The sequence below is a fragment of the Onychomys torridus genome, chromosome 14 (genome assembly GCF_903995425.1).
Source record: "Onychomys torridus chromosome 14, mOncTor1.1, whole genome shotgun sequence".
Classification (NCBI taxonomy): Eukaryota; Metazoa; Chordata; class Mammalia; order Rodentia; family Cricetidae; genus Onychomys; species Onychomys torridus.
This window is the reverse complement of record NC_050456.1, coordinates 20,572,038-20,587,060: the sequence shown is the minus strand read 5'-3', so window position 1 is coordinate 20,587,060 and position 15,023 is coordinate 20,572,038. Positions and strand designations below refer to the sequence as shown.

Sequence of the window (15,023 nt, the reverse complement as noted above, 5' to 3'; positions counted from 1 at the left end):
TAGAATTGTGGTCACTGCTGATATTAACAGGAGTTGTTCTGGTGTTGAAATGGAGTGAATTGAAGAGTAATAGGAGATGAAAGATGATTGACTTTTCAACAGTTCTCAGAGGGTGGGGTAAGGATAATGTTGTCATGGCTTAGGTTGAAAGAGTCTGTCTGGTTCATTCTTCTTTTTTAATTTTAATTTGTTGTGCTAATGATTCCAAGGCAAAGAATTTGTGTAGTATGAAGTGTGAGAGCAAGAAAGCGATTTTGGCTGAGTTTTAGAATGTCCCTGGTAGTAGGCTTCACCCTTAATAGGAAGGAGGACAACTTTTCACTTGTATCTGGAAACAAATAGGGCTTCAATTCATTTTATGTGTATGTGTGTATACATATCTGTGTATGTGTATATGATCCATATGTGCCATGCCGTGCACCTGTGGAGGTTAGAAACAGTTTCTAGGAGTCCATTACTGGGTTTCTTGTGGCAAGTGCTGTGGAAGCAAAAAGATAGTTTTTGACATTGTTTGAAATTGGGTACAGGATACAAGAGGGGTTCCTTTTGAATGCTGTGTTTTCTTGGTATAGTGTAAGTCGTCATTCCCTATAAAGGAAAATTGGGACTTGTTAGGATGAGGGAGAAGGTGATAAATAGGAAGAGTTAACTGGAAATAGAGGATGACATAATATGATACTAATTTAGCCCTCAGATTTCCCATCAGTTGATGAATGATCAAATAAGATATGATAACCCAAAACAGTGAAATGTTATTTGGCAATAAAAAGAAAAGAAGTACTGGTATGTGCTACATAGTGGATGCCCTGGAAAATAAGAAACTGGACACAAAAGAACCCCATTCTGTAGGATTCTGTTCTTACAACATATTCAGAAAATAGAGGCTTATATTTATACAAGCCCCCTGGATTAGTGGCCACCCAGTTCAAAAAAGTAAAGAAGAGTTGGAAGGAAAGTGTCTTAACTTTGCTGAAGTTATGTTAAAATTTTTTGAAAGTTACCAGGTGGTGGTGGTGGTGCACATCCTTCATCCCAGCACTTAGGAAGCAGAGGCAAGCAGATCCCTGAGTTCAATGCTAGCCTGGTCTACAAAGCAAGTTCCAGGACAGCCAGGGCTACATAGAGAAACCATTTTTCAAAAACCAAAGTTAATTAATTAGTTGATTAATTAATTAAGAATTAAAGTATCGGGGCTGGAGAGATGGCTCAGCAGTTAAGAACACTGGCTGTTCTTCCAGAGGTCCTGAGTTCAATTCCCAGCAACCACATGGTGGCTCACAACCATCTGTAATGAGATCTGGTGCCCTCTTCTGGCCTGCAAGCATGCATGTCAGCAGAACACTGTATACATAATAAAAACAAATAAAATAAATCTTAATTTTTTTTGAGCTGAGGATCGAACCCAGGGCCTTGTGCTTGCTAGGCAAGTGCTCTACCACTGAGCTAAATCCCCAGCCCTAAAATAAATCTTAAAAAAAAAAAAAATTAAAGTATCCTGAAAGTCAGTCAGCACAGTGAGAGTTCCAGTTAGGTGAACACACCATTGTTGTGCCATTTAAGTGAGTAGTATAGTTAGGTAAATTATATCTCAGTATGGCTGATTTATTTTTTTTGTACATACTTTATAGAAATTGTGAATATACAAATAGTATTAGTATTGTTGGGATAAATGATAACAATCACCCACAATTCAATATTTAGAAATATTCACTGTGTTTTGGTTTGTCTTTTTGTGGTTTTTATGTTTTGCTTTTTTTTGGGGGGGGGGCAGGGTCTTACCATATAGCCCTGATTGGCCTTGGACTCTCTCTATAGACCAGGCTGGTCTACAACACACAGATATTTGCTTCTCAGGTGCTGGGATAAAAGACATGCACCATGATGCCTGCCTTTGCATACATTTTTTAATTTAATTATGTGGTAAGTTATTTATTACTTGCCAGACTTCTTCCAACCAATGTTTTGTTTTTTCACAGAGTCAAATGTTCTAGCTGGCACTTTAGTTGCTCATACAGATGCAGTCTGGGGTCTTGCCTATAGTGGCATAAAAAATCAGTTACTGTCTTGTTCAGCAGATGGCACTGTTAGGTTATGGACTCCTCAAGAAAAATTGCCTTGTATTTGCACTTACAATGGAGACAAGGGTAAGTCAAATTTGCCTCTTCAAAAGCAGTGGTTGTTTTTTTTTTTTTTTTTTCTTGGTTTTTTTTTTTAAAGCTTTATCACTGATTTCTGTGTCTCATGTATATGCACGTAATTGCAGGTGTTCATAGAGGCTCAGATCCCTTGGAGTTACATACAGGCAGTTGTGAGCTACCTGACAGGTGCTGGAAACAGAAATCTGAGTAGCAAACACTCTTACCTGCTTTGTCCAAAGATCCTATAAAAAAAATATGTGGGGTGTGTGTGTGTGTGTGTGTGTGTGTGTGTGTGTGTGTTGCACACACCACCTTGGCACACATGGGGAGGTCAGTGTACTGCTGGCAGGAATCTGTTTTCTCCACCACTGTTAGGCCCAGTAACAAGGGCCTCCTCTCCCTGCTAAGCATCTTGCTTTTCCAAGAAGAAGGTTTGTTTAAAAAACTGGAAAAGGAAAAGGAGGAAACAATTATTTCTTTATTGACCCCCGAGAAGTGTTTAAAAAAACTTATGGAATTTGCCGTGTCTGTTTCCTTAGTCCTCTTTCCCTGGAAGTGCTTTGTGGATGTCGGCGAGGCCCAGTGCTCTTTGACCTTTTCCAGATCATTTTCTATTCTAAAAATAAACATTTGCACTTAACAATAAGTAGACAAATGAGACTACTTAAAAGGGCTGTAGGAAACAAGGACAGTTGCTTGTAAGGACTGATGGGGCCATAGTCTCAGATACCTAAAATCCTGCCTAAAACCCATGTGTGCATGACTGAGCACATAGGTCTGTGTGTTCAGGGTGGGATGGGGCCGCCACGGTCATTACAACACCTTTAATGAGAAGCACAAACGGGTTTTGTATAAAATATGTTTGTATTTGTGTATGTGGAGAGCAGAGGGCAGCTTGAGGGAATCTGCTCTGTCCTGCTATGTGCGGATCTTGAGGAACAACCGACTCAGTCAGGCTTGACTGCAAGCACCCTTACCTGCCGAGCCTTCTGCTAGCCTGTAGATATTTACTATAGAAGGATTTAACCAGCTTTACTTTTTGAAGATGTTTGTGCACATCTTTATAATATTGTTGTCGGTCTTACAGTCTAAGTTTTTCAAATTATGTTTTTCATCAGACTTTTGATTTGAACTTAAAATATGTATTGTTTTAAGACATCTTAAGTGAGTAGTATATGTTCAGTTTTGTTTATCTTTTTGTATTTTGCAGTTCTATGATATTTCAGATACCTGGACCTTAAGAAGTAAAAATTAGGGGCTAGAGAGATGGCTCAGTGGTTAAGGACACTGACTGCTCTCCCAGACGGCCTGGGTTCAAGTCCCAGCACCTACATGGCAGGCAGCTCACAACTGTCTGTAACTCCTAGGTCTGACACCCTCACACAGTCTATATCCATGCAGCAAAACACCAATGCAAATAAAATAAAAACAAATAAATTATAAAAAAAGAAGTAAAAATTAGAGACTTGCTTTTTACTTCATCCAGATTTTTAATTATTAGACTCCAGATTTTACCTACTTGTTATTTGAAATTAATGTGTTAAGGAAGAGAATTGCTGCATGTTGCTCTTTGGGATACTATTATACCAGTGCATTGCATGGTGAAGTTTTTTTTTTTAAGAGAGGGTCTCACTGTGTGGCCCTGGCTGGCCTGAAATACACAGAGATCCTCCTGTCTTTGCCTCTGTAGTGCTGGGATTAAAGGCATGCTTCATTTTTATAGATCCAGATTTTGACTTGTATTAACTCTTTGGCAAGAGTCTTCCAAGAGATGTAGGAGAATTCCAGGTTTGGGTTTATTTGTTTGTTTTGGGGGGGGTTGTTTATTTTGTTGTGGTTTTTTGTTTTGTTTTGTTTTGTTTTCATTTTCCCTACGAAAATTGGCAGATAGTTTAAATGAACAGGTTTTTATTTTTCCTCTACCTTAAAAGAAAATGCATAGCAAGATAAGGGTCACACCATGTTAGACTAATAATTTTTATGTGTCTCTACTCTTTGGTTACATTTTTTATAATGTAAATAGAATATTATAAATAAAAACTTTAAATAACTGAGAAATATTTCTTGCCACCCTAACACATTGCTTTCTTTTTCATTATTCATATGATTTCGGAATTTTGTGTGTGTGTGTGTGTATGTGTGCAGATAAATACACATGAATCTATTTTGGGCTCTTTACAGGACATGGAATACCTACATCAGTTGACTTTATAGGCTGTGATCCAGCTCATATGGTGACCTCTTTCAATACTGGTAGTGCGGTAATTTATGATTTAGAAACATCACAGTCATTGGTGATGCTTTCGTCACAGGTAGATTCTGGTAAGTTTTTATGAATTTCTTTAAGAAGATTATCACATGAAGGAGGGTAGTTTTTAGCTAATTTTCATAATAACTGTGAATTTAATATGGAAAATAATTTGTTCTACTGATTGGACATCATTTCTGTATGGTCCAACCCGGGTCCTGACATAGTCTAGAACACTGAGCTATTACTAAGGCTCAACCCGAGTGGTTTGTATGTTAAAGTACTCTGTTCCTTTATTTTTCAGGTTTACAATCTAGCAATCACATTAACAGAGTAGTAAGTCATCCCACACTTCCTGTTACAATAACTGCTCATGAAGATCGACACATCAAGTTTTTTGACAATAAAACGGGTAAGGCTTCAGGTGATTGAAAGTATTGTTCTGTTATATAAGGAATGTGGCCTTTTGGTTTGTGAAATCATGAAGTTAAACTTTTTTTTTTTTGAGGTGCTGGGGACTCACACATGGTACTTAATTACCTCACCACACATCTGCATTCTTGCTGCTAAGCTACTATGCTTCAGTTTTGCTTTGCTTAGTATAGCACTCTTAAATGTGCAAGTTTTATTTTTTATTATGTATAATATTTTGTCTAATACCATTTCTTTACATAAAAATCTATTTGAATATTTTCATGTTGTTTTAATATAGTAAAATATATCAGTTATTTGGTATTTTGAGTATGTTCTTAAAACTGTTTCTCAGTGACTCAAATGATGGTCTGGTGGGTACTGTTTGCTGTCGTCTTTATCGTATAGCTTATAGTTCAGTCGTAGATGTATATATTTCTAAAAGTTTATTATGTGTATATGATGTATGTAATTGGAAGCATGGGCGTTACAGCAGACATGTGGTGGTTATGAGACCTGTGGGATAGGTGCCATCAGGCTTGTGTGGCAAATGCCTTACCTGTTCAACCATTGCAGTGGCCCAGTGTATTTATTTCTAAGGACCCGTTTTCTGTTATCACCTGGAATATTACATAACATACTGTCTTTGGGGTGCTGAAGAGATAGCTCAGTGGCTGAAGCTGGTACTGCTCTTACAAAGAATCCAAGTCGGATTCCCAGCACTTACATAGGTTTCCTCATAACTGCATGTAACTCCAGCTTCAGAGGACCCAATACCTCTGGCATCTTCAGGCATCCACATTCATGTGTACATATCTTCTCTCTCTCTGTCTCTGTCTCCATATCTGTCGCATAATGAAAAAAGTCTTTAAAAAAATACTCTTTCAGGAAATATCTGAGAACTTGGGCTACTTTGAGGAGAACCTAAGCAGGCAGGTTATTTAATGACTTAGAAACTTCATTGTTAACCACAGCAGATTACCAGGCCACACAACAAACTAGAATATGGCAAGGCAATAATCTGCAGCATTTAGAGGATTACATAAGTCCCAATAACAAATATGGGCAGATTCCCTTTAACTCTGTATAACAAGGTGAGAACTAAATGAATAATCATAGATGTACATATTGCATAGAAAACCAAATTCACGTTCATATGGATGTTCTCAGTTAAATGCCTTTTCAAATCAATTCTGTATTTTATGGAACATAAATGTCTTCCATTGAGCAAGAGCAGAGATTATTTCTGTTGTGTTTTCAAAAAGATTTGTTTGTTTGAGCTGGGTCGCACTGGTACTCAGACTAGCCTCAAGCTGTCTGTCCCTGTCAGTCTCTGAGTACTTGTGAATACAGACATGTGTCACTGTATCTAGCCAAAAGATTTCCTTTCTTAACAGAAACTTATTTTTTTGGGAGAATGGCTTAGTCATTGTTCTATTGCTGTGAAGAGACACCATGACCAAGGCAACTCTTGAGGGTGGCGGGAGGGAGGAGAGAGAGTGGGGACAGAGACTGCCTAGGCCTGGTGCGGACTTTAGAAACCGCCAGTGACACACTTCCTGTAACAGGGTCACACCTCCACCAACGAGGCCATACCTAATCCTTTCCAGCAGTTGTAACAGTTCAAATATGAGCCTATGTGGGCCATTCTATTCAAACTACCACAAGGGGTGATCAAAAAGTATGTCTCCAGAGCTCTTTTTCTGGAAGAAATCAAGAAGTGAGTCAATAAGATTTTACACAGTAAAAAATAAAGTGAGGGTTTGATGATGTAGCTTAGTGGATATGTGCTTGCTTAACACACACACACAAAGCCTCGGATTCAGTTCCCAGAATGACATAAACTGAGCATGGTGGTTCATCCCTGTCATCCCAGCACTCAGAAGGTAGAGGAGGTAGGAGCATCCAAGTTAAAGCTGAGAGGCTGGAGAGATGGCTCAGTGGTTAAGTGCACTGATGCTCTTGCAGAGGACCTGAGTTTGAGTCCCATCATCTACATAGTGGCTCATAGCTGTAATTCCAGTTCCAGGGAATCTGCTGTCCTCTTCTGACTTCTGTGGTCTCCTGGATGCACTTGGTGCAAACACTAGGCATATATACACACATTATTAACTAAGTAAAAATACTTTTATTAAAGTTTAAAATCTTTGAGTACATAGCCAATTGAAGGCTACTCTGAGATATGTGAGACCCCAGTCTCAAAATCAAACAAATAACAATAATAAATTGTTTCTGAATTCTGCCAATTCTTTCTGTTAACAAGTGTAAAGCCTTGTTGGTGTACAGTAGGCTCCACATAATAGAAATTCTAAAAAATTGATCTCCCAGCACAACATGCATATATGTATCTAGTTACATTGCTACATTAAACTGCTAGATTATCTTCACATACTGTGTTGTCAAAGATAATAGGTTGTCGATTTAAATATTGTCACCTAGTCTGTTCCCATACCTGGTTTTTCTGGTTAGCTAGAATGTCATTTTTTTCTTGAATAATCTGAAACATGATAAAAATTTATACTATGAATGGGTTCAATAAATAAATGAGTAAGCCAAACATGGTGGTGCATGCTTCTAATCCCTGCATGTAGGAGACCGAGGCAGGAAGACTTAGGGTTCTGGGTCATTCTAGAATATATAGTGAGACCTTGACTTACACCCCCTGCCCCAAATTTGGATAAATAATTTTTTTTTTTTGAGCTGAGGATTGAACCCAGGGCCTTGTGCTTGCTAGGCTAGCGCTCTACCACTGAGCTAAATCCCCAGCCCTGAATAAATAATTTTAATGATTAGAAATGTACTCAAGATTTTATATTGTACTTAATATCTTCATGGAAAGATGTTGTCCCTGCTTTATTGAGAGTTTATTGTTTTCTGAGAGAAATAGAAGATACATATATATGCACACATATGTCTGTATGCACAAGGTAAGTCCTACATATGGTGTTGTTTTATGCTTTACTAAGAAACAGTAAGTTATGGATGTTTTGTTTTTGTTTTTGCTTTTAGGTTTTATTTTACTTTTAATTATGTGTATATGTCTGTGAATGAATATGTGGGTGTGGGTGTCAGTGGAAGCCACAAGAGCGTGTTGGATCCCTCAGAACTGGGGTTTGCAAATGGTTGTTGCTAGGGGAGTATGAGTTAGCACTGAACTCTGGTCCACTGGAAGAATGGGCAGTGCTTGTAACCGCTGAACCATTGCCACAGTTTTCAAGGGAAGAAGGCAGAAGGGGTGTTTGAGGCAGAGTCACAGTGGTAGGAGTTTGTGCTGCAGCAGCTACTTCTAATAGGCAAAACAAATATAAAACCTGAGAGAGAAATAGGACCTTTTTAGACTCAGATTAAGAATAGTAAACTTTGGGACTGGAGAGATGGCTCAATAGTTAACAGGACTTGCTCTTCAATTCCACATGGCAGCTCATTAGTGTCTGCAACTCTAGTTCTAGGGCATGCAACACCTTGTTCTGGTGCCAGGCATGCATGCATATAGTCTACAAACATACATGCAAGCAAAAGACTCATATATATAAATTTAAAGAGTGTTGAACTTTTGTTTATGCTATATGCATAAACTGAGAAAATGCTTATGTATGGCTTTATAACTTTGGGTTGGAAAGATCAGTTTGTGCTTTGTTCTGTAGGGTTCTTAACTTAAATTTAAATTTTAAATTAAAGATTTACATTTATCAGTTTGAGAGGGAGAGAGAGTGAGTGTGTGTGTGTGTGTGTGTGCGCGCGCGCGCATGCACATGCATGTGGAGCCCAGAAGAGTCTCAGATCCCCTGGAGCTGGAGTTACAGGTAGTTTTGAGCCACCTAATGCAGGTACTGGAAACTGAACTCCGGATCTCTAAGTACATGCTCTTAACTGCTGAACCCCTCAATTTCTACCTTTTCTTTCATGGACATCTTCCAAATCTGTAGGGCTTTTTAGTTTGTTGTTTTTGTGTTTAATTTTTAGTAGACTAGTAGGCCTAGTAGTGGCCCACCTACTTTGGCTGGTGATGCTTACCTGGGTTTACAGAGTTGAGAGCAAAAGCACACGGGCAACTGTTTAGTGAGACCCTGACTCAGACATACAAGATAAAGTGCTGGAGGGGTAGCTTAATAGGTGGGAGAGCTATTTCGGCATATGCCGTCCCTAGACCCAGTCCTCAGTGCTGCAAAAGTAGTAAAAGTTTGAGTTCCCTGCACTGTCCTGTGTGATTCTGGGAAAAGGTATTGTCTGAGTGAGAGGAGAGGAGACAGGAAGGAAGGAAGGAAGGAAGGAGGGAGGGAGGGAGGGAGGGAGGGAGGGAGGGAGGGAGGAAGGAAGGAAGGAAACAAGCAAGGAAGGATGGAAGGATGGATGATGGATGGACCTGAATTGGTTGTGAACTTGTTTGTGCAGCAACATTTATCTACATATTTTTTCCCTTTTTAAAATTTTATTTTACATTGGGAGGTGGTGGCACATGCCTTTAATTCCAGAGGCAGGTGGATCTCTGTGAGTTCAAGGCCAGCCTGGTCTACAGAGTGAGTTCTAGGACAACCAGAACTACACAGAGAAACCCTGTCTTGAAAGCAAAACAGAAAACAAGAAAAGTTTTATTTCATTTATATGAGTGTTTGCTTGCCTGTCCAAATGCATGTATATCATGTGTATGGTTGGTGCCCAAGGAAGTCAGAAAAGGCCATTACATCCCCTGCAACTGGTGTTATGAATAGTTTTGAACCACTATGTGGGTGTTGGGGGGTCAAACTTGGGTCCTCTACAAGAGCAAGTATTCTTAACCACAGAGCCATCTTTCCAGTCCAAGTATCTGCCATATTCTTGATACTGTTGGTCTTTGGTGAACTGAGCAAAACAAACGATCCTTAGACTTGTTTTATTGTTTACCGTTTGTGAAATATTGTTCCATTTGACTTGCATTTATTAATTTATTTGTACTTTTAAAATTTATTTGTGTATGGGTATTTTGCCTTCAGAGGTCAGAAAAAACGGTGTCAGATCATCTGAAACTGTCAAGTTGGTACTGGAGACTAAACGTGGGTTGACCTCTACAAGAGCAGAAGGTGCTCTTGACCTGAACAAGCACTCAAGCTCATTTGCAGTTTGAATAGCTCTAGGTATACAGTGTTACATTTTCTCAGTTATAGAAGATGCAGTTTGTCATCTTTTATTTTGTTGTTGGGGAAGGGCCAATGCTGAAAAATGAATCCAGGCTTTGCACACAGTAGTGCAAATGTCTACCACTGAACAACCTCCTTAACTAGGAATCCACCCACTGTAATGGAAGACAGTGTTGCTAGGAGGATGGAATCAGAAAATGAGTTGGTTAAATGAGTGAAACTGCAAGTATGTGTTATTGAAAATAGGGTCCTAATTACTTGTAGAGGTCTGAAATGTTATGGTCACCATTAGACCAACATCTAGCTTGGTCCAGCATTGTATGCCTCTATACATAGTCTATGCGGTGGATTACTCAGATTTTGAAGTGACTTTGTGTGTAATGCGGAGAAGAATTAGGCAGCTGTCTGGGGAGATGGCTCAGTGGGTAATGGCTCTTACTGTGCAAGCATCAGGATCTGAGTTAGATTCCCAGCACCCATATAGAAAGGTGAGCATGACTGCACGTGCCTGTAATGCAAGCATTGGGGGACAGAGACAAAAGATGAAAGATGCCGAGAGCTTGGTGGCCAGCCAGCTTAGCCCAAAAGGCAGACTTTGGGCTCAGTGAGAGGCCCTGTCAAGGTAGTAGTAAGTCAGAGAGTCATATATAGTGGATGTTGGGGGTTTTTACTCTTTTGGGGGGGGGGGCACCACCTAGCTCCCAAATAAATCACACACGGAAGGTTATTATTACTTTATGAATGCCTGGCCTTAGCTTGGCTTAGTTTCTTGCCAGCTTTCCTTAACTTGTTCTGACTATCTTTTGCCTCCGGGCTTTTCCTGTTCTCTAACTTCTTAACAGAAGTCTTACTCTTACTACTCTGTGGCTCGCTGTGTAGCTGAGTGGGTGGCCTCTGGAGTCCTCCTCCTTCTCTGGCTCCTAGCTTTCCAATCCCACTTCCCAGATTTCTCCTTCTGTTTATACTTTCTGCCTGCCAGCCCCTCCTATCCTTTCTCCTACCTTGCTATTGGCCAATTCTTTATTATACCAACAAGTGTTTTACAGAGGCACAGTAACAAGCTTCACAGAGTTAAACAAATGTAACATAAACAGAAGTAAATCTTCTACTACATATAGAAGACATGTGGCCTTTTGCTTTGGTGTCTCTGTGTGCTTCTATCCATGTACCCACACCATCAGTGTGCATGCAGCATATACAGACACATACACACAGATAGTAGGCAGGAAGTCTAGGGTTTAAACAAGGAAACTTATAGCTCCCTGCGATAAGCATGCAGCTCCATCTTAGTCTTTGGTTAAGGACATAATAAATTTGGGGGTGTGGGATCATTCTCAGGAGAGGAGAAAACTAGAACTAGATTAATGAATTGAGTCACCCTCATAAATGTAACTTGTTTGATTTTTTGTGAGAGGGTTTATCTATATAGCTCTGGCCCTCTTGGACCCACATTGTAGACTAGGCTGGCCTTGAACTCTGAGATCCACCTGCCTCTGCTTCCTGAGTGCTGGGATTAAAGGCAAATGTTACCATGCTCGGCTATAAATGTGACATTTTAAATGAAGCTTGATGAGAGGTGGTTGGAAGGGAACTATTTATACTCTTGAGTTTTTTTAGGTTTCTATTGGGAAGAATGGATTCTAGAACTGAAAAATGAATTTTGCTGGACTAATAAAGATACTTTGTTATCATCAGCAGGTGTGGTTATCTACACAAAATCAAGTCAGCATTCCAGGGTATGGGCAGGAGAGGGAGAGGGTTCGAGAACTATCATCCCTTACTGGAAGAAGGAGAGTCCATTTTCTTTTTTTCTCTTTCTTTCTTTCTTTTTTTTTTTCCCCCCCCCCCCCGTTTTTCTAGGCAGGGTTTCTCTGTGTAGCTTTGGAGGCTGTCCTGGAACTTGCTTTGTAGACCAGGCTGGCCTTGAACTCACAGAGATCCACCTGCCTCTGCCTCCCGAGTGCTGGGATTACAGGCATGTGCCACCACTGCCTGGCAGAGTCCATTTTCTTTATGGATGTGTATCTATTAAATTTTTCTCTGTCCCAGCAGCCAACTCCCAAATCATGACATGGAAACTTATTCTTTTTGAAAGATTGGCCTTTATCTCAAGCTTGTCTCAATGAGCTCTTATAACTTAAATTAACCCACATTTTTATTAATTCATGTTCTATCACATGGCTTTTACCTCTATCCCATTCTGTATGTCTAACTTGTCCTGCATCTGGCTGGCATCTGTGATTAGATTCATCTCAAGTATTCTCTATCTGCCTGGAAGTCTTGCCTGTCTCTCTTGCTTAGCCATTGGCCATTTAGCTCTTTATTAAACCAGTTAGTGCCTTAGGCAGAGACACATTTTTACAGTGTAAACAAATATTCTACAACAGGTGTGGCCTCTTTAAGGATTTAGGTTGATCATCTTCCAGTGGGTGACCCTGCACCCATGAGTATATGGGCAGCACAAACTGAACTTGGTGGATTTATTCTATTACTACAACGACGACGACGAAAGTTTGTGCTGAAGAGAGTGCTCAGTGTTTAAAAGAACTTACTGCTATTGCAGAGGACCCCAGGTTCAGTTTCCAGCATCCACACAGTGGTCTTTAACTCCAGTTCTGGGGGATCCAGCACTTTGTCTGTGCTGGCCTCAGTGGGCACCAGGTACACATGCAGAGCACTTTCATACATACAGGTAAATCACTTGTACACATAAAACAAAATAAAATTTGAAGAGCCAAAGTTGTGTGCTGAAGAGGCAGAGGCAGGAGGATTATTAGCTCAAGTTCAAGGCTAACCTGGACTACATATTTTATTCTCCTGAACCTAAGGATTAAGGATCGTTGTAGAAGAGGGGAAGAAAGATTTTAAGAGCCAGAGGATCAGGAAGTCTGCTGTGAGACAGTGTCTCCTGGGAATACAGAAGCCACACTCATAAAGTCTCACCAACATGGCCACCTAAACATGAGCTGAGCAAGGACAATGACCATAGATAGGCTTCAACCCCATACAAAGAACTAACTGTAGGTAGAACTAAGAAATGCTGAAAGTGGGAGAAAGATGTTTTCCAAGGAAGAGCACACCAATGGTTATCCAACACCAGATAGTCAAGCCCCCCAAACATACTTACACCAATGGTTATCCAACACCAGATGGTCAGCCCCCCAAACATACTTACACCAATGGTTATCTAGCATCAGATGGTCAGCCCCCAAAACATATTTACAAGTAACAGTACACACTGATCAGGTTACTTTTAGGAATATGTATGTATATACATGTACCTATATGCACCTTAAAGCTAATGAAAAAAGGGGTCATGAATTTGAAAGAGAACAAGGGAGGATATATTGGGACTCAAAACTCAGGTGGTTATGCTTGGTGGCAAGCCTCTATCTGATGAGCCTACTGGATGACCCCAGAATGAATCAAATTATAATGTTGCTTTTCTTTTATCAAGTCATGTTGCCACTGTAGGGTACTCTTTCCCCCCAAAACTTTGTTCTGTACAACTTTGTATTTACAGCTTGTTTTAAATTTCAACTTGGTGAGTTGGCACAGAGGTTAAGGACACTTGTTCCTCTTGCAAAGGACCCAAGTTTGACTCCCAGCAGCATGTGCCTCACAAACATCTGTAACTCTAGTCCCAGTGTCCAGTGCCCTCTTCTGACATTTGGGGGCATCAGGTGCCTGCTTGGTGCACATACATCTACATGCAGGCAAAACATTCATATGCATGGAATTAATCTTAAAAATCACACAAAAATAAGTGAATCTTTATTGCATGGTGGGCTTTATGATAAGACAGTACATAAGATTCACCCAGGTAAAGAAACCCAGGACAGTCCAAAATCATCATTTTGTCTGTCATTTTATCATAGTCCGAGTTGGTGAACCGAAAAGGTCTTTTTGAGGTTACTAACGAGTATAAGTGAGGGTTACATAAGCAGGAGCAGTAATGGATGAAAAATACCAGCTGCACCCCAACAAGGGGGAGGGCTGGGGCTCTCGGCACAACTTAGGGCCGCAGGCGGAGGAAAGCTCTGAAGAGGCTCTTCCCCAGCACTTGGTTACTACTTCTAGAAAACTTAAGGGTTGGAGAAATTGCTCAGTGGCCAAGAGCACAGATTGTTCTTGCAGAGGGTCTGAATTCAAGTCTCAGTACCCATATCAGGCAGCACTGCCTGAAAATCTAGTTTCAGGAGCTGGTACCTCTCTAACTCCCTGTGCACATACGCAGACACACATACATTCACATAAATTAAAAATTGAAATAAAAACTTAAGAGTGGGTGGAACAAGACTTCCAGAATCTTCCAAGATTCCACTTTCCTCAGACATGTGACCTTTGGTTTATCTACTGAGTCCAGTGAGCCTTTTTCTCCCACCTGTAGGGCAATGTTTCATTTAGGAGCAAAGTCTTAAAAAAACAATATTAAATTTTTTCTTCAGATTATTAGTATAATAGATGCATCTTGAAAAATATATTAAGTGAAAGAAGCCAGACACAAAAGAATCTATTTAGTGGGGTTGGGGATTTAGCTCAGTGGTAGAGTGCTTGCCTAGCAAGCACAAGGCCCTGGGTTTGGTCCTCAGCTCCAGATTTCAGGAAAAAAAAAAAAAAAGAATCTATTTAGTATAAAGCATCCAGAATAGATCAGTCTCTAGAAAGAGTAGACCCTTGTTCCTAGGGACTGGGCAAGGGTTGCATACTGGGAACAGATTTTCTTTTTCAGTGATGAACATGTGATATAGATATTGGTGGTAGTTGCCCGCTGTGAATTGTGTCCTCCCAAATGGTTAAAATTGTGTGTGTGCAGTCATACATGCAGGCAGAACACTGTATACATAATAAATTAATTAATTAATAAAATTGTAAAAATATGAGTATTTTTCCAAAACTGAAAATACTGTTAAGTTGATGGTCTATTTAGCTTCTGCCTTTCAACATGAATCTCCTGTTTTTGTTTTATAGGTAAAATGATCCATTCTATGGTAGCTCATTTGGATGCTGTTACAAGTTTAGCAGTCGACCCCAATGGAATCTATTTGATGTCTGGAAGTAAGTTTGAACTTGTGTACAACTCACAGACTTCATGAAAGAATTGTTCTCCAG

At 40.0% G+C, this 15,023-nt stretch overlaps 1 protein-coding gene across 4 annotated transcripts in view; it reads left to right on the top strand.

The window, feature by feature from the left end:
- The window catches only part of Strn3 (striatin 3), an 87,721-nt gene that overhangs the window by 70,919 nt on the left and 1,779 nt on the right, over positions 1 to 15,023 (top strand). For all 4 annotated transcript variants that reach the window (XR_004946542.1, XM_036206416.1, XM_036206415.1 and 1 more), the window contains 4 exons: positions 1,977 to 2,144; positions 4,320 to 4,460; positions 4,691 to 4,798; positions 14,883 to 14,969. Coding sequence is in view for 3 of the 4 variants with exons in the window: in XM_036206416.1 (XP_036062309.1) it covers positions 1,977 to 2,144; positions 4,320 to 4,460; positions 4,691 to 4,798; positions 14,883 to 14,969 (504 nt within the window). In the remaining variant the exon portion in view is untranslated. The remainder of the gene's footprint in view (positions 1 to 1,976; positions 2,145 to 4,319; positions 4,461 to 4,690; positions 4,799 to 14,882; positions 14,970 to 15,023) is intronic.